Genomic DNA, 27,174 nt, shown 5'->3' on the forward strand with positions numbered 1-27,174 from the left:
CAGTGGCCTCAGGAGACTGAGTTGCTACAAAGAGCTGAAAGAGTTGGAAATGGTCATTTTATTGCATTAGAATAGCTCGCTCGAGACTTGGGTAATGTTGTGCTAACTGAGAGCTAGTAAAAGAAAACAGTATGTGGCTCCGAAGTGAAGTACAGTGAATTACTGTAATGCTCTGCAGTGACAAGACCTCTGAAAATGAGGTTACACAAAAATGGTAGTAAACAACAATCTAAACTGTTGCCATGGTGTTTCAAACCTCTAATTAATATTACAGCTCTACGTTTCTTCAGTAGCGATGATTATTTGAGATGCAACGCACAATCTAATCAGTCATCTCAGAGTTCACATAGAATGGGTTTTCTCTCTATAACTGCAAGTGTGTGTGTGTGTGTGGGGGGGGGGGGGGGGGGGGGGGGGGGGGGGGGGGGGGGGGGGGGGGTATGCTGATGCCGGCTGTGTGCTTGTCAAGCACTTAAACATCAAACAGTGTTGCGGTTCCATCTATTATAAATGCTACCTATATATGTGGCCTGTTATTGCTTGATGGTACCATGGTGTTGCTCTATTTCATACTACATGAACAAACCCATTTATCCTTATCTGTCATTTTCATAACTTGTGAGGCAACTGTCACTTCTGGTCCCATGGGAGTCCTGTATGTAAGTTTATTTACTCTAATTGAGCGCATTCTTTAATTGACAGTTTACAGTCCTAATAGGTGATTCCTGATTTAGCACTTATATGGGTTATAGGACCGAATTTTAACTCATATATTAACATTAGATGTCTTTGTTTAAAACGTACAGACCTTAAACTGGACAGAGTTTGTATGATGTGACTGCATTGAAGTGAAGTAGCATTGGAATTGGAACTACTTTTGCAGTAGTTTGTTATGATGGCAGGAGTAACTTGTGTGTTTCATTAATCTTTAAATGATCTTTCTCTCTTTTTGATCTCACATACCAAGTGCAATTCTGGAGCAGGTGAATATACAACCAGCACTTTTACACACATCACACTACTGTGCACTGATGGATGCTGTATAAGGTTTCATATCCTTTGTGTTTTCAGGCCTGCAGCAGGGCTTCAGGTTGTTTTAGCAATGAAAAGATCATGACAAGATAAGATTTCATGAAAATACTACATGTTATCTCAGACTTATATTGTTCTGTAACTTTGCGTCACTTTAAAAAATTGTGTGTAATCATGTGCTTTTCTCACGTTTAAATGAAAAAAATAAAAAAAAGATTAGTATGCTTTCATTGCACATCCAAAACTATAAACACTTTGTGCACATTATGGTGCCAATTATTTATGATTCAGATGCAAAACTTGAGTTTGTGTAAAGCACCTTCTTTGAAGGACTAGTAGGAGCAGAAAGAGATGAAGGGTTATTTTTGGCGATGGAGATTAAGGCAGGGGCTTTTTGTCATTTGTGCGAGACAAGCCATTCATCCATCCAGTTCACAGCCAAAAAAAGGCTGGTCCCAGAAATTAGCAGTTTCAGCTCAGCAGCAAAGTCGTCGGGCTGTGAAGGCAGAGAGAAATTGACTAATTAGCAATGCGCACTAAAACTTGACGGTTCTCTCTATAACAGCGAGGGAAAGACTCGGTTTTTCTCCCCCTTTCTCTTTTCTTTCTTCCATAGATGTTTGAAATCGCAGTCATTTACGCTCGACAGTTTTTACAATAGCCTTGAGCCATAATTTTGCGAGTCTCTCCAGCATCCATACCCCTGCATGGTCTCTCTCCACCGGCCATGCACGACCGTTTCTCTCCCCAACCGTGGATTTCCTATTACTCTCGTTACGACTCACTGAGCCCCAGGCCCAAGGATAATGATGTGTTGTTTCTTGGTAGCATAATTTGTCACACGTATATTTCTTCTTCTTCTTCTCTTGCAGAAAGCACAGCTCCCTCTCACACACTCACACACTTCTTGTTAATTCTGAAGAACAAATGATCAACGTCAACAAATAACCTGAAATAGTGACTTTATGAGTTGGAATCAATGGTTATTTTGAGACACCGACCATAGACTTTAAAGGAAAGGACATTTTTTTTTAAAAAGAAAAAAAGGGAGAACAAAGGAATATTCAGGAGATATTGGGAACCTGAAGCGTACTTTCTATTTTTTTGTGAAGAGCTGAAGTCAGGTAAGTTTGGCTCCTTCTCAGGCAAGCTGCTCACATCATTTAGTTGTGACAGGCGCTTTTAGGGAATCTGGCGACAACGTTACAGCACGCTCGTGTTAAGTTTGCTAACATTACGCACATAGAAATAGCTTATTTACAGCCTAACAAACAACAACCCGCTCACGCCGCGTTGAACTTTACCGAAAAGCAGCGTTTCAGGGATTATTTCTCGATACTCACGTCCGCTTTACACGCGCGCGAAACGCGCCTGTATACAGCTGCTGACGGCTCGGAGACAAACTAATTGCTTATGTATGACTCCGTTAAATCTGTGCGATGTGAAATGTCCACATTGTGGAAGTGTTCACAGGAAGACAGAAGAAAGGAAAGGTGTTAGCTGAGTGCTGCATGCTTTCTGCATGTCCACCGTGGCGGCTGTCTCTTGCTCCGTTCCCCCAGACAACTTCAGCCGCGTTACCGAGAAGAAAAGCGCCGCAGCGGCTCCGTTTCCTCGTTTTTGTCGTTAGCAGCGCCTTAAAAAAAAAACTCAGTCTCCATTTAAACCATCTTGTCCTCGAGTTAAGAATGAATGAGAGTGGCACGCCGTGGGAACTGCTGCGTTTTTGTTTGTTGCTTTACGACCAGAGCTCAAAGTTGAAAGCGCCCGGAGCCGCATCGGATGCAGGTTGTCGCCGGCCGGTGTGTCAGGAGGGCTATTCCCCGCTGGACGAACGGGCGATCTGTTCAATAAGTTATTGAAAAATCTTTTGTTATAGTTGACCGCTTGCATCTGTAGGCGACGTGTGATGTGTAAATAAATGACCTGAGGTAAATGGCTTGCATGGTTTATTTGTTGCCTAGGTGGCGTTCACAGTCAGGAAGTCATGTCCAGATCGGGTGATAGAACATCCACCTTTGACCCAACACACAGTGACACCCTGCTGCATGGGCTCAACCTCTTGTGGAGAAAACAGCTTTTCTGTGATGTGACTCTCACTGCCCAGGGACAGCAGTTTCACTGCCACAAAGCTGTGTTGGCATCCTGCTCGCAGTATTTCAGATCTCTCTTCTCCTCCCATAATGTCATCAACAAAGAGGGAAGCAAGGGGGACCAGGGCAGCAGTGGGACCCCCTCATCCTCTCCTGATGACAAGCTGATGACCGCCACCTCCAGGCCCATCAATAACCTGGTACTCCAGGGCTGCTCCTCTATTGGACTACGGTTAGTGCTGGAGTACCTGTATACTGCCAATGTTACTCTTTCTCTGGACACGGTGGAAGAGGTGCTTTCAGTCAGCAAGATCCTCAACATCCCCCAGATTACCAAGCTTAGTGTGCAATTCCTCAATGACCAGATTTCTGTGCAGAACTACAAGCAGATTTGCAAGATTGCAGCACTGCATGGACTGGATGAGACCAAGAAGCTGGCCAACAAGTACCTGGTGGAGGATGTGCTGCTGCTGAACTTTGAGGAGATGTGTGCCATGCTAGATGCTCTGCCACCCCCGGTGGAGTCAGAGTTGGCTCTCTTCCAGATGTCAGTCCTCTGGCTGGAGCATGACCGGGAGACTCGCATGCACTATGCACCGGATCTTATGAAGAGGCTGCGCTTTGCCCTCATACCTGCTCCGGAGCTGGTGGAGAGGGTACAGTCTGTTGACTTTATGAGGAGTGACCCAGTGTGCCAGAAGCTACTCCTGGATGCCATGAACTACCACCTGATGCCCTTCAGGCAGCACTGTAGGCAGACCATGGCTAGCAGGTAAGTGAAAGTCCGATAAATATAGAGATGCCAACAGAGAATCACACACACATTAAGTCATACAAACACACCACAGTGAGCTAAGAAAGTGGACAGAAGGTATGTAAACATAGCTGTCATTAGATATCAGCAGATTAAACTCAAACCTTGTTATTGGAGTGTGACCAGTAGATTTTGGGGCCCAGTTTCTAGGTGGGTGGGTGGTGAGGTTCCTCAAACACAATGACAAGTGTCAAAAGTCCCAAATACCTGCACTTTAACCATAATAACAGTGCTTTACCATATGCTTAACTTATAATATAATTACATTAATTTCCTTACACGTCAGCGTAATTGGTCTCCAATCAACGAGGAAGATTAGCAATAAACTTAAAAGGTTTTGGAAAATTAAATTGTAACAACTCATAAATCCACTTTGAAATGCTGCAATTACATTGTTACCATGGTAATTATGTAGCTATGGTGTAACATTTCTAATCGATGTGAAAGGGGTATTGCACAACTGTTAATACAAGAAAGTAAAATGTAATACAAATGATTCTAATTTAATCTACATGAGATAGTCACAAATGCTTCATCAAATGCTTGATTTACTAAAGGGTGTGTGTCAGCTGTTTTTTGTAGGGATGTTTGTGTGTGACAAAAAAAATTTTTATATATGTATGCACTTTTTGAACGGTCAGTATTCATTTTTATTGTTACTGAATGTTTTTTTGACAGTGGAACTTTGAAAAATCTGAATAGAGACTCATGCAACGGATATCTACCCCACATTACCCCAATAATAAATCTGTCCATGTACACCTAGATGAGCAAGAAATCAGGAATCTTCATTATTAGTTTCACATGCCACTGTTTCTCTCCTCTCAATTAATCATTATTATCAATGTCCAGGGCCTCTTTTGCATATGAATAACCCCAAAACATTTTCTGAATGGGCTAATATTGGGGGGGATTTACCCAAGCATAAGAATCATAAATATAAAAGAATAGAAAAAAATGTGAATATGTCTGAATAGGAAAGTATTTTAAATGTTTTTACTGCATCTTGTAATAAATTTGTAGGTTTGTTGGGAAATGCATTCAGTGTCTGATGATGGTCTTTATTGGACAGTAAGCTGCATGGCTGGAAGGTTATATTTCATGTAGAAAAAGCAGGAAATATCTTACAATTGGCTGGGGAAGTCACGTGAATCAGAGCAGCCAATGAAATGGAGACATTGTATAGGCAGGTTTATATACTCAGTTGTGCTTTTAGCCTCCAGCATGGCACCCTGTAGGACCGTCCTCGCTTCACACCTAATTGAAAAGATCTCTAGAGCACAATAAACCACTCAATAACACATAATAGGGATGCATATACTATTTAGAACATTTTATTAGTTGTCATAATTGTGGCCATATCGATGTCTGATTAGTTCTCCTGCTCAGCCATAGTGCCAAAAAAGAGCAGTAATTCATTCAACCATGAACTTATTCTTAATTTTTATATGAACTGATTAAAGGAGCACATCAATCAAAATACTGATGAAGTAAGATGTTGATACTGTAAATGTAACCACATAAGGAAAGACTTAAAGTTAAATTGATTGTGCTTATTGTTGCATTTGTACATATTTTTTGTCTAATAGCTGTTCTATATTTTCTAATACTTGTACACACACCTGCACTTCTGACATTACAGAATCCGTTCCAATAAGAGAATGCTGTTACTGGTGGGTGGTTTGCCTCCTGGACCCGATCGTCTTCCCAGCAATTTAGTCCAGTACTATGACGACGAGAAAAAGACGTGGAAGATTCTCACAAGTGAGTTTGAAAGGCTGTGATTGTGTTGTACCTTAGGCATCTTGTGTTGGTGGCTATTATTATGAGAAATAGTTGTTCCTATGGATGACTTTAACACAGGTTAATTTCCACAGAATGTGAGGGGTAGGAGTTCCCTAAATCCTTCAGGTAATAATGTATCACCATCACTTTTGATATAAGTTTTTAATCAGAGCGTGACTTCACAGCAGTGTGGAGCTTCATGCCCGGTTTCCTTTGTTTTTACGCAAATATGCTGACAGGAAGCATGATGAGATTTACCTGAATCTTATGATCTATTCTGGCAGAGATAGAACAATAAAAAATTATATCGCCTCCCCAATAGATTTAACTTGATTATTCACTCTCATTGATCAATACCTAAATTGAATTACCTCATACATGCTAATATGTTAACTTGTTGGCTTGGCATTGCTGCTGAGGTGAGTCAAACTCCAACGGGATGTCAGTGGAACATTGTTGGCACAGTTGTTCAAACATTAATTGAGTGAATATTGAAAAGAAAAATTGGAAAATGGAAAAATAAACTACTTCTTAGCACATTCAGGGTTTCACATCATGGTGGGTCATGTTGTATGAATTTATTGGTTTGTAACTGAAAGCAACTCATCCTAATTTTCCAGAAAATAAACCTTATATATAAAAAAAAAAAAAAAAAAAAAAAAAGTTTGGTCTGTTAAGACCTTTGTGAACATACAAACACATTCATACTGCCCTTACCTTTGCAAAATGTTTTGTGCTCTTTAAGGCTCTCTGTCTTTCTTGACCTTTTAAGGCTCTCTACTATATTGTTGCCATATTGCAAATGTCAGAAAAACTATTGGGAAGCCACATATCTCCTTCGCCTCATCATTGCTGGAAATATTGAGTTTTTGTCCTTTTTTTCCCCTGTATCTCATATCTCAGCTGTTTTTCTTCATTCTTACATATTTGCCATGGGCTTGTGTTGTGTCAGCTTTGCCCTGTGCAGTTTATTTCCCCACTTTATAGCTTAAATTTGAAGGAATTTGCTTGGATTTTTTTGCTTAGTCTTGAATTCATTACTAGTCTTAGTTACATTGTCTTCCTCAGCTCATATCATAATGTTTTTTTTCTTTGGCAGCTATATTTAAGTTTATCTTTGTCAAAACTGTAAGGTTTTTTTTTTTTTTTTAACCAGAGGATGGAAGCTTACACAACAGCCTGAAGCTCCCTGGTGTTTATGCCGTCATTTTCTCATTAAACTCACACTCATGGGTATAAACTGCAACAAGCAAAAGGTCAATAGGGATTTCAATCGTTCAAAACTAAAAAGTTAACACTCAAATGGTCCGTGGCGAAGTGGAAGGACAAAACTGCAAAATCATCCCCTCAACACATCAACGACCATCTTATGTAGCCTCTTCACAATGGATGTGGAATAGAAGATTATTAACATTCAATCATAACTTTCCAATGAGCCGAAACCTGAGAGGGACAGCCTTTGATTAAGACATTCATCAACACAATTTGGGCAGAATTTGATCCCTCTCGTTGTGTCAGATATACCCACTGCTCGTTGATTCTAGTGTAAAGCTTGCCATCTAGTGTACCCACAGCAGCGTGGAAAACACAAGACAAAGGCAGGCAGAGACTCAGGCGCAATGCAAGACTGTCATTCTTTTCTTCCTCTTGAAAGTCAATTTGTTATTTAAAAGCTCAGTTTTGAATATGGACCATGTTGCCACATAGTGTGGCCTAGAACAAAGAGATTCAGCTCAATGGGAAGCTGTTCTAACGGTGTTACAGGCACACCAGAGCTCGAGCAGCAGTGGTGCATTAGCTGCGGAGTCATTCAACCATCCACGACTGTGCCTTCTATGCAGAGGTTTCTGACTCCCTCTAGTGAGCCCTAGAGCTTACTGTAGACTAGAGGGATGGCGTCCATCTCGTAGAGGACGTGCTCATTCGGCCCTCCTATGGTGATTGACACTCTGGAGTTAGTGGAGGATTTAGATGAAGGCGTGATGAACGGCCAGGTAAATTTGACATCTTCACGAAATAATTCACAATTGCAGAAGAGAAAAATGCTAAACTTTTTTTTTTTTTTATTCACGGAAAAATGACTTTAAAGTGCCTTCACGACACTATAGCATCATACTGTCCCACTGTTCACAGAATAGTATACAATATGTTTCAAATCCTCCCCGAACCCTTCAGATCTTGTAGCTCATGACATACTGTAAACCAGTAATCTTCTTTTCAAATGGGTATGAGATGATTTTTAGTATGAGTACCAGTCACTAGACATCAAATAAAAAGCCACCCATCCGTGTCCTATATACTGGTGACTGAATGATAATGTAAATAGCATGTACGGGAATTTGGCAGTCGTATGGCACTCGTTTTTTGAGGTGCACTGGAGGCAGGCAACCTAATCCCCTCGTCTGAGATAAAGCTGTGTTTAGTGTATGTAGTATTAGTTTCTATCTGAGACTTCCCTCCCATGGAGGACCAGCACATGTCAGCCAGCTTGAGTGAGATTGCAGAGAGAGGCCAATTGGAAAGAAATGAGATTCAAGGCTGTCTAATTTTGCAGCAACTGTGATCCATCAGGCGGTGGGGAGGTGACAGTGGAAATGACTGATGGAGACAGACAGGTGGGCTTTAACATTTCACTGATTTGTGCTCAAAAAGCACCGGGCCTGAGATTTATTGAGTGAACACGATCATGTTCATTATGACTGTCACCTAAGACCATTTCTCTACATCTCAATGGGGTCACTTCAGCAGAAGAAGATGGAGATGAAAACATATATGGAGGAAAATGCTGAACTGTGCTCACACATTTAAAAAAAAAAGTATGTGAAGGTAAAGTCAAATGTACGACCAAATGAATCACTGAAATGGCTGAGTTTAGTAGAAACATGATGTTATTTGTGTTGTAATACTAATCAACAGTTGAATAAAATCCTCAAAGCATACATTTTAATGGCCTAGTTAGAGAAGTTAATACAGGACTGCACCTATTTCAAGTTTCTTAACTTATTGTTGTAGATCTGTTATTTATCCTGTAAAATGTTCAAAAATGCAAAAAACATGCTTCTTAGTGTCACTAAAAATGAAGAAAAGATATTTTTCCTGTAAATTATTTGGCATTTTATTCATTTTACCTCTAGAAAGACAGAGATGGTGAAAATTTGTTTAGGTTAAGCAGTTTCTCCCACTTTACTTCCTATTCAGTGGCAGACTGATGTAGTTTTGCAGGAGCAGTGGACACAGTGTTTTCAGTCTGTTTTAGGACATTATTTTTGTTTCATGTAACTGCTCAAGGGTTTCTATCAAAGGGAAGATGTAATTTGCACCTTTTAGTGCAGAGGTGCTAACAGCAATAGAGATGCTTATAATTAAATGGTAAATGGACTTGTACTTCTATAGTGCTTTTCTAGTCATACAGACCACTTTACACTACTTGTCACATTCACCCATTCACACACACACACTCACTCAACACACTCATACCCCGATAGGCACATCGGGGGGCAGTTTGGGGTTCAGTGTCTTGCCCTAGGGCACTTTGGCATTTCAGGGGAAGCCTGGAATTGATCCCCCAACTTACCAGTTGAAGGACAACTGCTCTTCCTCCTGAGCTACAGCCGCCCAACAGTAATTATACTTGTTGGGCAAAATGTCATGCATACATGAAATTGTATTCTGTGTGAAAGTCTGCAAGGTTTTTTTAAACGAGGTTGGAGAGGTTATCTGCAAATTATCTTTCATTTGTGATTGAATGAATGAGGGAACTAATCAGCACGAACTGCGGTATTTTTGTAAAAAGGTTTATTTGATGTAGTCAAACAAAAATTATACCTGTGTCAATGGGGTTAGAGTTGTCTGCACTGTATGATGGTCAAAAGAGGAAATTTTATTCTTCAGTTTAAATTTTCCTAACCACAGGTCAAAGCAGTGTTCAGATGTGTTTACATGAGGTTTTCATCTATAGTATTATCTTTGGAATTTGGCATGAGTTACTTGTGGGTCTTCATGGGCAAAATAAGGATAGCAGAGTGTTTACATCCCACTGATCTGTGTCACCTACATGACATAGTAACTGACCTTAGATTTTTGTGTGTCATTTAGTAATGCCTTACAACAGTGCTCATCACTGCGTGGTGGAAGTGGAGAACTTTCTTCTGCTGCTGGGGGGAGAGGACCAGTGGAACCCAAACGGTACAGTACCACAGTAAATTGCTCTTATTTCATTTCAAATAGCATATATCTGATTGTTTACCTGATCTGAAGAATGGTCTCTGTCAGAGTGTATGTGCAGGTTCAAACCCATCAGAGTTAATGTAACAATTTCAGATAGTTTGTTCCAAACACTCATCCTTGAGCCATTGTGGCTCTGAGTGGACAAACAACACTCCAATAAACACTTGTCAATAATTGGCACAAAAAGAACTTGTTAACACTGAAATGTGTGTAATGTCAAGGTGTTGAGTGTTTTTGTAAAATGCCGGTAACCCAGTAGTATGAGTTATTCTATGAATGGTTAAAAAGATGACATTGTCTTTCTGTTCTTCCACTTTTCACAGGAATGTAGTAATAAAACCGAAAACATGTAAACCTTCTGAAATGAGTTGTTGTTTTAGCTCTAAGAATAATGATCAATGAGCTAATAAACTGTTAAAGAGGACAAAGGTTAGAAAAGAATATTATCTTTCAAAAGCAGATTTTTCTGTTATTGTAAAAACAGCACATTCAACCCTTTGTAAAGGCAGTAAATGATCAACTCTGAAATCATTATGTGTGGGTGGTGATAGATGAATACACAAGTGAGAGTTTCAGTTTTATGGTACAAAACAAAAGGTGCACAATTTCTTTTTGCGTTGACTTCAGATGTAAGCATAAAAAGACTGCAGACAAGTTGGGTGAGTTCACAATAATGTGCAACACCTCTAACCAAGGAGGTACAGTACAGTGATTGCTATCTATTTACAAAGTCAATCAGCTGCAAGGAGGAAATTTAAAAGAAAAATAAAGAAACACATGAGCTGAATGAGATAACTATAGGAGATGATATATAAAAAAAAGAATGGATCAGAAATAATTTACAGTCAGTCAGAAAAGAGTTTTGTTGTTACAGATGCTGGATGAGATCACCAGCAGCATCTGATCTGTAACCACGTTCTTCCTGCAGGGTTTTATTTTCATTTGACATGATTTTCTTCAGCGCCGGTGAAAATCTGCCAGTTTCCAACCAGCATGCAGTGTTCATTATAAATAAATGTGCCAAAATTAAGACTTGACTTCTTTTTTGTAAATCTTCTCTCACGACAAAACCATAGAGCTCCACTACTAATCTAACCAGTTCTTTTGCGTTCGATTCTTTATTTTTCTTCTGTACTTTGCAGGAAAGCACAGCACTAATTTTGTCAGCCGCTATGATCCGAGGTTCAACAGCTGGATTCAGCTACCCCCCATGCAGGAAAGGTGGGCATGTTTTGAATGCACATGAAACTGCCACAGATGTTGAACAAATAGAAAAAGGATCAGCTTCATATTACAGTCCTGGTTCTAGTCTTTCTTTCTTTTTATTATCATGTTAAAACAATAAAGCAAGGATTTTTTTCTTCTAACTTAAAATCTGGAAGCAACTTGTTTTACTTCAAATGTATTTTAAGACACGTTATCAAACTACTTTTTTATGTAAAAGTAAATTTGCCATTACTCCAGTGTAAAATGGGCACTTATAGCTTGTAGTTTTATCACTAGTTAATTTCATTCTTGTGTTGTGATCCCTTTTCCTGAATGTTCTTCACCTTAGAATTTGGGGAAAAGCCAATGACTGTTGTCATAGCTCATTCAGTGATGTTGTCTGGTTGACAAATCTTCCTCAGGAGAGCCAGTTTCTTTGCCTGCCGCCTGGATAAGCACTTGTACGTGATTGGTGGTAGGAATGAGACAGGCTACCTCTCCAGTGTGGAGTCCTACAACCTGGAGACAAATGAGTGGAACTATGTGTCATCTCTGCCACAGCCTCTAGCCGCGCATGCAGGAGCAGTGCACAACGGCAAGATCTACATATCAGGTGAGGAGACAAGCTGTCGCTCTGTTGTACATTACTCCATGCAAACTACCTTCCAGAAACATGCAGGCAACAAAATTGGGAAAAAAAAGTTACACATTGTTCATAATGAAACTGTTTTACTTTACTAAATATACTATACTAAAACGGACTTCATGTTTCTAACCCATTAAAACTGCAAAACTTTAAAAGTCCAAAGCATGTAAATGTGTCGATCTGGTAAATACCCATGATTGACAACCATTACAAAAACAGTATCTAGCAAATCACTGCACTGCAGCAGTGATCAGTTGTTGTGTTAAATATTAGAACAGTTAAATGATATGGAGCAAACAGGAAAATTACATGGCGACGTGACTCCCAACACTTTGATTAGATCCACCTTAAACTGATGGTCTTGAAGAATGAAGAATGGTCTCAGAGATTATTCCTGCACAAACCCTCAGCTGTTCATTGTGTTCAGTAAAAATCAATACAGACAAGCAACTTCCTCTGGAGTGACTAAAGGCTTTACATAGTATTTTTCACATAAATGCAGTAGTACTCCTCAAGACCTGTAAACAGACTTTAATGTTAAAGCTCGGTTCAGTCTCCATGTCTCAGCCACAAGAATTTAAATTCTTGCCTCTAAAGATAGATTTAAAGTCCTGGTTTATCTTTTATTGTTATTAGATAGTATCTTTATCAAGTCTTTATTACAGCTCTTTTCTTAATTCTGTTGATTTACAAGTTAGACCCCCAGTGGTGCAGGAGTTACAAACTGAACTTTCTTCTCTCAAAGCTTACTATCATCTACACTCCAGCCATAGTGACGTAAAATTATAGATGAAAATTAAAACACTGACCTTGTGTGAGAGCTGAGTTTAAACAGAACAAGCAGTAAAACTTGCACGAGGACGAACACTCATCAATAGGCAGAGGCATGCCGGCTTGTTGTGCAGAGTACAATGTACAAGCATTTTGTGTACTTATATGTATTGTATAAAGGCTTATTGTTATGTTTACATGTTACAGGAGGGGTGCACAATGGCGAGTATGTGTCCTGGCTCTACTGTTACGACCCTGTAATGGATGTGTGGGCTAGAAAACAGGACATGAACACAAAGCGGGCCATTCATGCTCTAGCTGGGATGAATGATCGGCTGTATGCCATTGGTGGAAACCATTTGAAAGGTAAGCACTCATGCATTTCAGGAAATGAAATAGGTCAAGATTTGTACCTTTTTTTTTTTTTTTTCCCAAAACTGAAAATCATGTTGTTATTATAGACATGGCCTTCGTTACCCTGTGCAACCTACCGCCTTCCTCTTCCACTGTTCATTATTTATGATACAAAACATAAAAAGAAGAACAGACAAAGAGTGTTGTGCACTTGAATAAGTTTATATGTGCTTCTTTGAAATAAAGTCCGCTCAGTGCTGTGAATGTACAATGGCCTCTTCATGATGCAGCTTTAGCTTCAAAAAGTGCACTGAAATATGAAATTCTGTCCTGATTTGATCATCCATTTCTTCACAAAGATGATTGCTTACAGTAGACGTGCAGGGATAGGCAAGTTTCATCCCAGAGATCTGTAGTCCTGCAAGTTTTTATGTTCTCCTGTTGTAGCACATTGGATTTAAATGAATGAGTCCTGAGCAGAACTTCATAAGGTGTTGGATCTATTTAAGTTGAATCAGGTAGAAGGAAAGCATCTTAAACTTGCAGAACTTCAGTTCTCCAGGATTGAACTGGCTTAACCCTTGTCTAGGAAAAGTAGTAGTGACTCTGAGGAAAGAATAGACATTATATGGACAGATATATTTCATGTTTCTTTAAAATTAAACACATAGTCCATTAAGTCTTAGCCAAGAATAACAAACGCTTGACCACCTAAAAACTAATATTCCTTCTAAAGATTGATTTGTTTTTATTAAATTTTGAATACAGTAGACAGGTGATGCAAAGAAGGGACACAACAGCTGCCTTTAGATTTAGATATATGTCTAAATTCTCACTGATACATTAGAAGTGCCTAAACCTTTCCAACTCACCCGATTTAAAACAGAAAGAAAAGAGCAAAGAAAGCAGAGATACATTCAAATGAGTTTCGACAGGAAATAATTACATGTAGCTGAGAATGTATCTGTCAGTTCCCGTACTTCCTTAGAACTAATCATTAGCAAAATCTACAAATGCAGGACATATTTGAGCATGTGTCCCTCTTCTCACGCAGGATTCTCCCATCTAGATGTGATGCTGGTTGAATGTTACGACCCAAAAGCGGATCAGTGGAACATCCTGCAGACACCAATACTGGAGGGTCGCAGTGGTCCGGGCTGTGCTGTTTTAGATGACAGCATCTTTCTTGTGGGCGGCTACAGCTGGAGCATGGTACTGACTGGAATATATACTCCATAAATAATTTCTTTTAGACACTAGTTAAGAAATGCAGGAATGTTTTTAATTTGAGATTTTTAAAGCTGTAGTTGAATACAATTAACAGATGACTTTGAATTTACTGAAGTATTCCTGATTAACTGCATTTTGCAAAACAAGCACAGTTTGAAATCCAAACAGTATTTAGAGGAACGAGGAGAATGACTTGATTTCCTCTCTTCCTCAGGGGGCCTACAAGTCCTCAACCATTTGCTACAGCCCAGAGAAAGGAACGTGGACGGAGTTGGAGGGAGAGGTGGCAGAGCCTTTGGCAGGCCCAGCCTGTTCCACTGTCATCCTGCCTGCCTGTCTTCCTTTTAACAAATGACAACTAATTCACCCGATGGGCAATGAGGATGAGGAGCAGCAGAGTGATTGGGGAGAGGACCATCGATAAGCAAAACACTTGTCAACAATTTTGTGACAAACCCTCGAGTCGTATGCCAGGGGTGTGTATAAATTATTTTTTTACAGGTTTGACCAGAGCACTTTCGTTATTCTCTACTGAAGGATGGAGAAATAAAAAGTGTAATTTATGTATTTAAACTAATCTGTGTTCTGAAAATGGTCGCTTTCATATTTGATTTTATTTAAACAGATAGTGAGTGTTTTTGGCTTCTCTTCTATAGCACGCATAGCGTTAAGCTGAATTATAGCTCTCAGACCCATTGTATCTTGTATTCAGTAGCAGCATTAATTCCAGCAGAATGCAGTGTTGTTTCACCACCTGATAATGGCAGATTAAGTTGTACAATGGCAGGGTAAGTTATTTTAACTGTGATGATCAAAGTGTATAGATATTCATCAGTTTATAATCATTGTTCTCTGGCTGGTTTGTTTATTTATGCGGCAGTTTCCTTGTCTCTTTCTGAAAAAGAACATATCTGCGCATTTAAAAAGGGGCCTTTCCAAAAACCTTTTTGTTTTTTTTAAATTGGCTGTGATGGAAAGAAGAGAAATATCAGGAAATTTTACTTGGAAGCCGATAAACAGTGATCTGAGCTCTCAGTAAGCAAACAGAGGGCACAAAAAAGTACACAGCAATCACTCAGCCCCGATTTTAGTTTATTATCTTAAAAATGTGCAACCAGACCGATTTTTTTTTTTTTTTACAAGTTATCTGCTTTGAAAAGAAATATTTCCTAATGCTTTTGGCAACTATTCTTCTTGCCATTGGCAGGATCATTTTAAGAAATTGTCATTGAGTGCTAATATTCGTATGACACATTAATGTTATACAATGAAGGTACAATCAAATTGTCATGGCTAGCCAATTTATTTCTGGGTGGCATGTTTGGGTAAGCAGATGAATTGATGTGGAGGACATTTGTGTTGTATGTTCTCCTGTACAAGTTCATGTGCGCAGGCCTGTTTATGAGGCTGCATAGTTTTAATCTTCAATGTATGAAAAATAAACATACAGTGGTCTTTAATGCACTATTTGTGAACTTTTAATTCAGCTGAGAAAGTTCACAAAAATGTAAATTTCATGAATGTGCTGTGTTTATAAGATATCTCCAGTGCAAATGAATCCAGTCTTGTCTACGTTGTTCGGTTCAATAACTTGACTCTAAATATTGATGCTGTTGAATTCTGTAAAAAGATGTTGATTTCATTCTTGTACATAATCGCCTGCAGTGAAACATTTTTGTGCACTCAACCTTGGATTTATTCTCAAATCCTGTTATGTCCTTTGCATTTTAGAAAAAGAAAATAAAATGACTTGATGATTAAAGCAGCTTTGTGACTCAAAATCCACATAAAAGTGAACTTAAAAATGTATGACATGTCAAACCCTAAGTACTCTTTTATGCCTCAAAAAAGTATGTTGTGAAAGTTTTATTGTTGGAAGCAGAAGAGAAACAAAAAAGCTTAAAGTTTTGGGATATGCACCTCTTTCCTCATTTAGTGAAAGAAGATTAAAGAATATTCTCATAATACCAAGCCACATAATCATCCAACCTGCAGCTGATACTTCCAGGGCTGCTTACTCTGACTCTTCTTGGGTATGCAGTGATTGTTTTTCTAATATCGGGATAATGAAGATGGACATGGCATCAAACATAGCTGCTAGCAACCCCTAGCTGCTTGTAGCTTCTAATGACTAAATTACTCATTTTCTAATATTCTTCTACAGTAGCTACCATGGCTGCTTGGAGCAGCTTGTCCACAAGCCCGCCCCCCCCTAGCTTCTAACTGTATTGGAAGCTTCAGTCCACAGTCTTTCATATAAGTAATTTATTGATTTTGCTCAAACTACTCGTCCCTTGGCTGGAAAGATCAGTTAAGTTGCAGTTTACTTCTTCAACCTATCATTATTGTTTCTGATTCACATCACTTCATGGAGGATTTCTTTAGTATTTTGCTCCATATTCTGGAGCCAACAGTGTAGAGCTATGTGAAAAGGTGAACCTAAAACCAGATGCACAGAACAAAGCCTCACACCATGCAGATGTTTATAAAAAATGGGAAGCAATATGCATTGAAAGCACACCTGATGTTTACACTCAGGGCAGTCTGTCATGCCAGACAAGATTTAATTTTCCAGCCGTTTACTACTAACTGTCACGCAGTCAACTACATGCACATCTCCCTGCACATACACCTGACGTTTCTCCTCTCACTGGAAGCACTTTGTCTGCATGGTGTCTCCATTTCATGCATTCACTTGGCTGGGTGCCCAGAGGATAAGATGGCAATTATTTCCTCACAGAGATGATTCTGTTAGATTACATAAATCCATGTCTGATTCTTACAAAATATGGCATCAGGACATTCGCAAATACTTATAATTCTACATGTCTCAAAATCCTTGATAACATGTCCAACAACAGCTACAAACTAAAGATATTTTTTAATGGTTTCTCCGATAAGTGGTGGCTACAAACAATCACTGCAATCAAGAGGACTGGGCAACAAAAGAATAAACACTGTCTTGATTAAGACGAAGACATGGAAAGCTGTCCACAGAGAAAAATTAAGAGGTTCAGACAGAGAAATGCAGCTTTAATCTGAGCGTGTAGCATGCCTGGATTTGAAGTCTTCATTTACCCTTCAGTGTTGGTGGCAGCAGATGGTTTCTGTACTGCTCCAAGTCCCACTCTTCCTCAGCCTGGGGAATAACAGGATTGGTTAAAATAAAAGAGGCTGACCTTTTAATTAACAGCACAGACCATCACCGCAGTGTTTTAATCAAAGGCTTTCGCTATAATTACATCTATTTTAATAACTGTACAGGATAAGGAGGAATATGTGAGTAAAGACCAAAAAATGACAAATATCCCAAATAAAATCTATGTGTGCTTGTCAGGAAGAATCCCCCAATGCAAATATTGTTGATCACAGAGTTGCCAACATGTTTTCAGTGATGAAATAAAAAAAAAAACCCAATATAATTAATAATATGTACAATATAAATGTAAAGCATTCAGACTCCCTCATTAAAGCTATATAACCGATCACCAGAAGAAGAGACAGTTTTCTGTAACCATTACATGATATTGCATTTTAATGAACTTTTCATTGGTTTGTTTATTTAATCATTTTAGTTGAAAACTGGACTGAATGCACTGTAGAGGTGCAAGTCTGTTTACAAACATCACATACTGCACACTTCAGTTCCAACTCAAACCTGAGGCATAAAGTCAGTGCAACTCTATAGTTCTCAACAATAAAAATAGGAGAGCAATTCTGTTTGCTCAGAGCTACAAGTACACCATCTGGTCCACACCATGCACAGTAAAACACAGAGGTGTTACCATCATGTTGTGGGGATGCCTCTCAGCAGGAAAACTGTTTAGGATGTCCCTTTTTTGTATTATTGTGTTAATGTATGTTTGTCTGCTGCTGAACTTGCACTATGTGCCCATGACAAATCCCCCTTGTGGGACAATAAAGCTCAATCCAATTATATTCATTTATTCATTATCCTAACCGCTTTGTCCAATGAAGGGTTCAGGGGAAGCTGGCAGTCTTTGGGCAAAAGATGGGGTACACCCTGGACAGGTCGCCAGTCCATCGCTGGTCCACACAGAGACAAACAACCACGCTTACGGGCAATTCAGAGTAACCAATTAACCTAACATGCATGTCTTTCGATGGTGGAAGGAAGTCGGAGGACCCGGAGAGAACCCACGCATACACGGGGAGAACATGCAAACTCCACACAGAAAGGCCACAGTCCAAACTTGCCCTAGCAGAGGATTGAACCAGCAACCTTCTTACTGTGAGGCCAGTGCTAACCACTATGCCACTGTGCAGCCTCACTTCAGTTCAATTCAATTCAATTCAATTCAATTCAATTCAGTTTCATTTCATTTCATTTCATTTAAGTCAGGTCAAGATTGAAGGAATCATGAATCCTGGGAAAAACATCAATATTAAAATCTAATTCAGTGTGCCAATTCCGTTCAATTCAATTCAACTCAGTTCAATTCAGTTCAGTTCAACTTAATTTATACAGTGTTAAATCATGGCAAGGCTATCTCAAGACACTTTACAGACAGAAAAAAAAAAAACATAATGAAAGCCAATTCATTACTGAAAGCCATTACCTGAGACTGGAGCTATGGTTCTACTGGCTTTGTGACTATCTGGTGAAAATCTGGCAAAGTCCAAAACTACTTTCTTTGTCCAGAACGTTTTGTTTTGAAATGTTCATAAATAAATGAATAAATAAATAAATAAAAACAGCCTGTTAATGGGGCATGATGATAACACAGATGTTTTCCATGAAAACATGCACATATTAATTCTTTACTCATTTAACTTAGTTGTGACCATATTTCTGTTTTCACAGAACAAACAAACAAACAAACAACTGGCAAAACGTATTTTACTCTATGTAGTTGTAGAATTAAGTAAAAGCAAAATCATTTCCTTGACTTTTTTTTTTTTTTTTTAAATCAGAACACTATCATTAGGGTCCAGTTGAAGCATTCGGTGATACTTGACCTAAAATGTACATATATTACACTTAATAAGTTCCAAGCTGTATTTGTATTAGTCAAAGACAATTCTGCAACAAAAGTAATACAAACAAGCCCTCTTTAGTTCCTACATGTTTATCCTGTGGTTTGGTGAATAGTTTTTAATTAGAGTAGAACTTTTTGGTTATATAGCCTACCTAGTTTGTTGACTTAATTTCTCAACTGTAAGTAAAAGGGAAAAAAAAGATCTTAAATATTTTCTTTATTTTCATACCATTCTGTTTTTCATATTAGAATAATAAAAGTATGAATTTAATACTTAATAGAAGCCTTATGGAGACGTAAAATTATTTTCATAATCTTGTCGTCATGAACGAATCATAAAGTACTGAAGGATAACAAGTGATAACTTGTTGATAGATTTCTGGTGTTTACTAAGCAGTCATTTGTCAACACTCTTTATACACCACTGAGAAAAAAAACCCTCCTTGCTATTGATTCATTAATCACAAAATATTAGTGTGCAACCTGTCAGTGTGTAGTAGGCTACTTCATATTCATCTACAATGTAGTCAAGTCCTTCAAATGAATCATCAGATAAAGTATTCACTGGTGACTCATCAGTTATCAAATCATTCTTCAGAAATGTATTTCCTTAATCATCTGACCATGATCTGATCATTTACAGAACTGCTTAGTACAATCATACTAAGCATAATAATAATAATAATAATAATAATAATAATAATAATAATAATAATAATAAATCAAATGACAAAACCTCATTGGTTGTTTTTGTTCCGTAAGTTTAACCAAAACAAAAACAAAACTCTGCCTGGCTGCTTTTTCCCCCTCATCCGCAGTCTGTGATGCTGTCAGGTATGTGGCTTTAGTCCACCATCTAGTGGTGCATATGTCTAAGGTTCTGTATTTCTGTATTTACGCTCCAACCACCCGACCACCGCTTCAGATGAAGACCTGTTGCATCCCCCTCTCCTCCCCCGTTTTCCTTCCACTGAACTTCGCTTGGACAAGTGACGAGGCTGAGGGCGAGAATACACTAAACTCTATAAATGAAGTTAGAAGACACAGCCATGCACTGTAAACCGCCCAAAGTGACTCATATCGCGGCAGCCAGGGAGTGAAGATGGCTGGGATTATTTCCATGCCTCGTTCCCGTCCCCGTGCGCGTTTACGCTCATCTGTGCCACACTCCTCTGGCTCCCATCCACCCTGCAGTATTTATAGCCATACAGCGGTAATCAGCACTCAAGGAATCTTCGCGAAATCATCCTCTCACCACTAAACTTGGACTGACTGAGTGACACACAAGAGGGTTGAATTTGGGATCCACCTGCTCGGGGTTCAGTGACGATGAAGGAGCGCGCGGCACCTCAAGGTAAAACCACCTAATTTATTGATTAGTGCATGGCTTAATTGACGTCTCTGCCTCCGCACGCGGGTGTTGCATCAACCCTCTTCTTCCTATGTGCATTTCTTTTTTAGCACCCCGCTCATCCATTTCTACTTATGACCGCTGTTTTGATTTCGTTTTCACTCACTTGGCTTTTGCGTCAAAACTCTTAACTCCCCAAGACTAAAGAAACAGCAGGTCAATTAGCGATACCTGTTAAAAGCCCTGTTAATGCATTTCCAAGGCGATTGCCGACCTGCAGCTGACGTGAACAAATTAGACGAGGGGGTCCGCCTGTTGTTCCTGTAGTCTCTACTGTGACTGCTCTAATTAAAGCGTAGGAGATCACAGCCAGCAGCTGAAATTCACATTTAAAACAAAAAAAAGAAAAAAAAAAGTGTCTCTTCGCAAGTGTTTTAACTTGGATAAATAATGTAGATGTCTGCGGTTATATCGGCTGTAAAAATTAGGTTATTTAATTTTTGTTTGAATTAGTCATCCACATGTCAGGGATCCACCCTGCCTGTCATCCTACTGTGTTGCACCTGATATTTTTTGTTTTCCCTCCAAGGTGAGCCTTATGATATGTGCACTGACATTTCAATTTTCCCACAGCTTTGGCTGCAGAACACACTCATAATAAGCAATAACACATCTTTTGAACTTGCATGACTCTGGCAAGAAAACAGAAGCTGAGCAGCATAAAGATACCATCAATTTCACCCGTGCAAATGTGTGCGCTGACCTTGTAGCCTCTGCCAACATTCAGACAGGCGCAGCACCCTGTTCCAGGGCAGAGCTCAGCTCAGACTGTGTCCAGTTCATGTCTGAGGAGCCCCTGCTGCTGATGAGTGAGTCACTGAGCCTTTGCTTTAGCTCCTCCACACACAGTCATCTTCCTTTCAGCTCCAGCTCAATGGAAACAGCCTTGTTTCGTCTGTCTCTTCTCCAGCTCGCTAAAAAAACTTGCTGTTTTCCAGTCTTCCCACCTCATCTCCCCCCCCCCCCCCCCCCCCCATGCTTTTCTGTCTCAAGATGCAGGCACACTTGTCTGAACAATGAACAACAACAGTAAGGTTGAAGACAAAACCTGTTTCTTAAACGTCTGATACTACCCAGCCTTATTTTATCTAAACACCACACAGGTGCTTCTCATCTGATTCAAAGCTTTTGTTCATCCAATCATATTACTTCTAATATTAAAGGATCATTGCAGCAAATAATGTGGAAAACAGCTGAATTGAGGCGTTTATTTGAAATTTATTGTGCACTGCTCAAGTGGGGAAAGAATCCCATCACTACTGTATTTCCTGTTGTTTTTGCTCCATTTTATTTCTTTTTTAGTTTTCTTGGTTACATGTTTGCTTTTTTTTTTCATTTTTACAAAGAAGTCACACAGATTTGTATTTTCCAAGTTCCTGCCATCTCTTCTACTATGTAATGATATGACATTGTCATATATTTACATAATTTTTTTTACAGTGTTTTTTTTTTTCTTTTCTTTCTCACACATTAATAAGTAAGCAGCCTCATACTTAACTATTTTGGCGCTTCAGAAAGTGAGGTGGGTGCAGAGAGACAGGAGCTAAAACAAAACCTTTCAGGCAGTGTGACACATCTTTAGAGTGAAACCATGAATCTGAAAACAGGCATAGAGTGGGTCATTTAAAAAATCTGTAAATTTTATGCCAAAATAACCAAGACTGGCAGGTGACACTGCTGACTTTAGAAAGGTCCAGTTTTAGAATAGCTATCACACACACACACACACACACACACACACACACACACACACACACACACACACACACACACACACACACACAAACTAATTGGATATACAGTTGTTTGTAATGTGATTAAACAAGTCCAGCTCTGCTACCAACAGTTCTATAAGTCTATATGCACACATAGGCAATGAAGGTTTTTATCATTTTGATTATATTTAGTAACAAGAAATTAGTGTTTAATCTAGAACAGTGGAGCCAGATGTGGATGCCACTCGTTTTCATGTACAGTGTTTAGTCATAAATTTTTTTTTGTGTGTCCCAGTAAAGGCATTAGATAAAAAGTTAGAGGATCTCCAAACGTGCAAGGAAACAGTTGCATTGATTACATGAACGATGTTAACCTGGTTAAAACTTTCCCCTGAATGAGACACTGCAATGTAAATAACACTGTTAGCTTTATTCCATTCCACAACCTGAGCTGAACTGACAGATCTCAGTTCAGCGCAAATGAAACGCACAAGGCAAAAAAAGCGGAGTTGAACGTAAAACTCTCAAATCTACACCGAAAACTCGACATATTTTGTCTCCATTTCACCAACTGTGGACTTAATGACCAAAACTGGCAAAGTGTGGAACTACATTCTCATTGTGGGTATGTCCTCTGAGGATTTAGTCATCATGCATTGGCACCGTGTAAGCAACAATGGGCCTGTGTAATCATTAATCCCAGCTTTTTAAAGTACCAGTAAAGATGTAAAAGTAAAGGTGAATAATGATAATCTTTGCTTGTCATCATGAGATCTGTGTTACATCCACAGAGCATGTAGTTCCTTCCTAAAACTCCAGTTCTCTCAGTTCATGTGTTTCCACAATTCTCTGTAATTCACTGCTGGTTCGTTGGAAGATCTGCATTACTGATGAATTCAGTCTTCACTCTTCTCAGAATAAACGCAGTTTGTTTCCCTGTTTTCAATTAAAGACAGCCAGGTTAAGTAAATTCAGCCATTCAGAGAAGATGTGTTTCAATGAACATTTCACAACCTGGCTGCTAGTCTAATGGTCTAAAGTGGGCCTGTTTCTTGAGTTTTTGGGGTATGGACTGCTTTTGTATACACTATCTCCTGCCTCCCTGCAGACGTGAAAGACATGTTTAATTGATGCAATTCTTTCCATGTTAAGCATGTTTTGAACAAGTACTTTTTTTAACATATTCAACTTAACTCTACATATATCTTCAAAGTAACCTAATTCACACAGTTTTTGAGACCTTTTGCATCACATTGTGGTAGAAATTTATCTGAAAACCCTGTTGTACACAATCTGATGCTCATCTCCTGGTCAATATGGATAGCAGGAAGCAGAAGGCTATACCACAATAGTTTTTGACCACATGGTAATTAATCGTAAAAAATGCAATGTTTATTTTTTCATATTTTGTTACAAATCCTTTAAAAGGCTTTAAAGAGATAGATCAAGTTGATTGTATTTGTCACGAGATCTGGCAACACAGACTGGTATTGTTCAGTATCCAGGTTGCAATTACAAGAAAACACACTTTCACTGTGAATAAGTAACCTGTAAAGCATACACACATCACAATCCAAACGTTGTCATTGTGATATTCAGGTCAATGTAGAATATTTTTAAGTCAGCTGTCTTTGCACAACTGTTGTCTTGGAAACAGAATATTTTTAAAGCAAGTCAAAACAAATTATTTAGAAGATTTGGAGATTGTTGACTAAGATTACAATAACTGATCAATAGGCTTTAAAGTCTGAGACAGTGTGCACACCACAGACATGTGAACAGAACTGTATAACAGTATGAGAGCTGCTGTGATATTTCAGTCTGGATGAACACGGCTGAAAGACATCAAACTGCTGTGGCTTATTATACAGACAAACAAAGAGGGATCCTGCTGAATGTACAATGTTTTCTTGGCAATGTGTCATGAATTACTATTGTTGTCTCTCACCCATTGTTTTCTGCTTCTGTACTATTTTTATCCCATTTGCAGAATTATGGTAAAATCAGCGCCAACTCCTGACTTCTGCAGAGATGCTCACCACTTCAGACCATTCCCTGCCCCTCACACCCAACCGCTACTCTTCACCCAGCTGCGGTCAACGTGGAAAAGCTCATGTCCAGTCCTCGCTGTCTCTACCTGAGCCTGAGGCCTGGAGGAGAGCCAGCCCTGTTGCCCGTCCTGGCCTGGCGCAAGGAGCTCGCTCCTGCTCCCTCCAGGTTCCTCATTCTGTCCCTGAGTACCTCAGCCTCCCACCTCGAGCAGCCAGCTTCGATGTGCCATGTGGTCAGGAAGAGGGTTCGTCTGACCAGGGCTCAGGGTCCCTAAGCCCCCATGTTATGCTGCGGCGACGCGGGGGACTTGTGGAGCAGAAGGATGTTATCATGGCCCACCAAGCTCACAAAATACAGAGCACGCCACAAGCTCGCAGGAAGGAGTGGGAGTGAGTATAAAAGAGATTTGGAGTCAAAGGATTTCTTTTAAACTGCATGTGTAAAAATGGTAAATCTCCATGGGGGTGGATGAAATGTAAAAGATATACTAGCGACACAGTTCTACTTGTCAAGCTACAAGTCGTTAGAGTCCCTGGAGTCTTACAAATAGAGTTTATGGATGCAGATATACAGAATATACAGTATCAGTAAAAAAAAAAACATTTGTCAGCTTTTGTTTTTGTCATTTTTGAGGCAGACGTCTACTGCACAGTAACAATTAAAAACCGTCTTGACAGTCTTATTCCATTCAAAAGTCCTAACAAGTCATGCTAGTGAGCAAACATGAATATTAACAGAGCTGCTGAACTGGAACTGCTGCGTTTCCACCACTCATTGTAATAACTGCACCTGCAGATCCTTCTGCAATGTGTCAAACTGTCCATCGCAGTAATGACTTGTAGACATGTGAAACGTAGTAATAAGCAGACATGACATCCACAATTTTGTTTTCCTTGAGCCTTTTATAAACAAAAACATTTGTCTTGAAATGTTATTGTCTTGGTTTGATGACCGTCTTCTTTACAATCACAGCAAGCAGAAAGAGAGCTCTGCAAACATACACTTTAAACGACACTTCTGCGTTGTAAATGTATGTTTCTAATAACTGGAAAATAGTCCCATTCTTCAGTTTGGTGGAGTGTCAGTCAATTCCTTAAAACAGGACAGCTTAAACTCCAGGATGTTGCTTATTTTCCATTAGTGACCTGCACATCTGTTATGACCCAAACTCTGCTAGGGCAACTGAGCCAAACAAAAGAAAGACTTGTGGCAAGGTGTTCACATGGACCAATATAGATTTATTGTCCAATGGGGAAGACGAGGCAAGAACAGACCAGAAATGGCCTCAAAATAGCCAAACCAAAAGGAAAACAGGCATATAAGGCATTTTCCCCAAACAAAACAGCACTGGTTTAACCATAGCAAAAAAAACATACAGATGTAACACTACCGGTTTCACATCCATGAACAATGAGATTTAAGAAAAACAACAACAACAACAACCAAAAAAAAAAAAAAGAACTAAACAAGAGGAAACAATGCTGCTCAACCAATGTCCTCTAGAACTACAACAGTTCAAAGTCCAACACCAAAGCAAGCTGTGGGCAGACCACTACTGAGCCAGTGGTTGCCATTGAGTGATGGACTCCAAGTGTCTTTTAAGTCCCGGCCATTAGTGGAAGCAGCTGTGAGTGGAGCTCCAATTATCCAATGAGCAGGGTGGAGATGAGCATGTGACGGGCAGGACCAATCCCAGTCAGGAGGCAGCTCTCAGAGTTTTGTTTGAGCAGTGATCCCAGGTGAAGGTTATCAGAATTAGTAGGCAGCTGAAGAGCAAGAAAACAGGCAGCCATAACGTCTAAGGTCATTAAATGACATTTCTTTTTAATCGAGGTCAGGACTGGTTTTAAAACCACAATAACTTTAGAGAATAATGTATTTATTTGCTATCTTATGGGAAACGTTCATGTCTATTGAATGGGATTCTGTTGGAGCCTGAGATGTTTCAGAGCCTGTAGCTAGCAACCATGAGTGCTTTTGCATTTGAACGCCCTCTTTTAATGATTTATGTCTCAGCTCCAGTGGTTACAAATGTTTTGTGTTGCACAATTTTCGTTGTGATGCAGTATGCATATAAGATGTAATGTGTTCTTTAAGAATTTGCTATTTTACTTGAGAATCCATTTTTTTTTCATCAGAGATCTCAAGCCATTCTGCAAGCTTTGAACACCAGAGTTCTGATTTAGTCATATTTTATATTTACTAAATAGTTTCAAAGTCTTTATCTTGTCCATGTGTTGTGTCTTTAGTAAGCGGAGAATTGTTTTTCAGTGTGTTCCTGATGTAGACTCATGAAGATTAACATGAGCCAAACTAAGTTAGGCTTTCATTGCTAAAAAGTTATAATAGATGTCTTTGTGGTCTTGTTTGCACATTTTCTTCTCAGAGTGATATTTGCAGGTCAACCTCTCCTGGAAAGTTACAATAGCCTTGATTTTCCTCCATTTCTACACAATCTCTCTGATTGGTAGCAGAGCTTCAACTCTTTATAGATGGTTTTAATGATGTTTTCCAACCTGATGAGATTAATAACTTATTACATTATAACAGCAAAACTTATTTTCTATTGTTTATTTAAAAAAAAAAACAACAACAACAAAACAGGCTGCCATCCTAAAGACAGCTTAAAGCTTCAAAAGAACCTTGAATTCTAAAGGTTCACATCCTTTTTGCTACTAAGAGATCAATACACAATCTAGCTTTTCTCTCAATAAATTCATGATTTTATGTCTTGCTTGTTTAACTTGGTGCTTTTTCAAATTTTTATGTTGAAATCTTTATATGTTTATCATGTTATTTCTTTATTTTCATGTAACGTCATTTACTGTAATCAGATGC

The 27,174-nt window shown here is 39.1% G+C and overlaps 2 protein-coding genes across 2 annotated transcripts in view; both read left to right on the forward strand.

Annotated features, from left to right (window-relative positions):
• Positions 1 to 3,019: 3,019 nt before the first annotated feature.
• On the forward strand, positions 3,020 to 14,513 carry klhl14 (kelch-like family member 14; the record flags this gene model as incomplete). The annotated part of the gene is made up of 8 exons (XM_079244315.1): positions 3,020 to 3,897; positions 5,582 to 5,703; positions 9,820 to 9,909; positions 11,094 to 11,172; positions 11,580 to 11,770; positions 12,782 to 12,940; positions 13,983 to 14,140; positions 14,373 to 14,513. The coding sequence occupies 8 exons, from the start codon at positions 3,020 to 3,022 to the stop codon at positions 14,511 to 14,513; spliced, it is 1,818 nt and encodes a 605-aa protein (XP_079100441.1).
• Positions 14,514 to 24,315: 9,802 nt separating this feature from the next.
• Positions 24,316 to 27,174, forward strand: part of cacna1eb (calcium channel, voltage-dependent, R type, alpha 1E subunit b) — a gene marked incomplete at both ends in the record, with an annotated part of 62,622 nt that continues 59,763 nt past the window's right edge. The window contains one exon of the mRNA XM_079244127.1: positions 24,316 to 24,725. Within this exon, the coding sequence (XP_079100253.1) occupies positions 24,316 to 24,725 (410 nt within the window). The remainder of the gene's footprint in view (positions 24,726 to 27,174) is intronic.

The sequence above is a fragment of the Telmatherina bonti genome, assembly GCF_933228915.1.
Source record: "Telmatherina bonti genome assembly, chromosome: 7".
NCBI lineage: Eukaryota > Metazoa > Chordata > Actinopteri > Atheriniformes > Telmatherinidae > Telmatherina > Telmatherina bonti.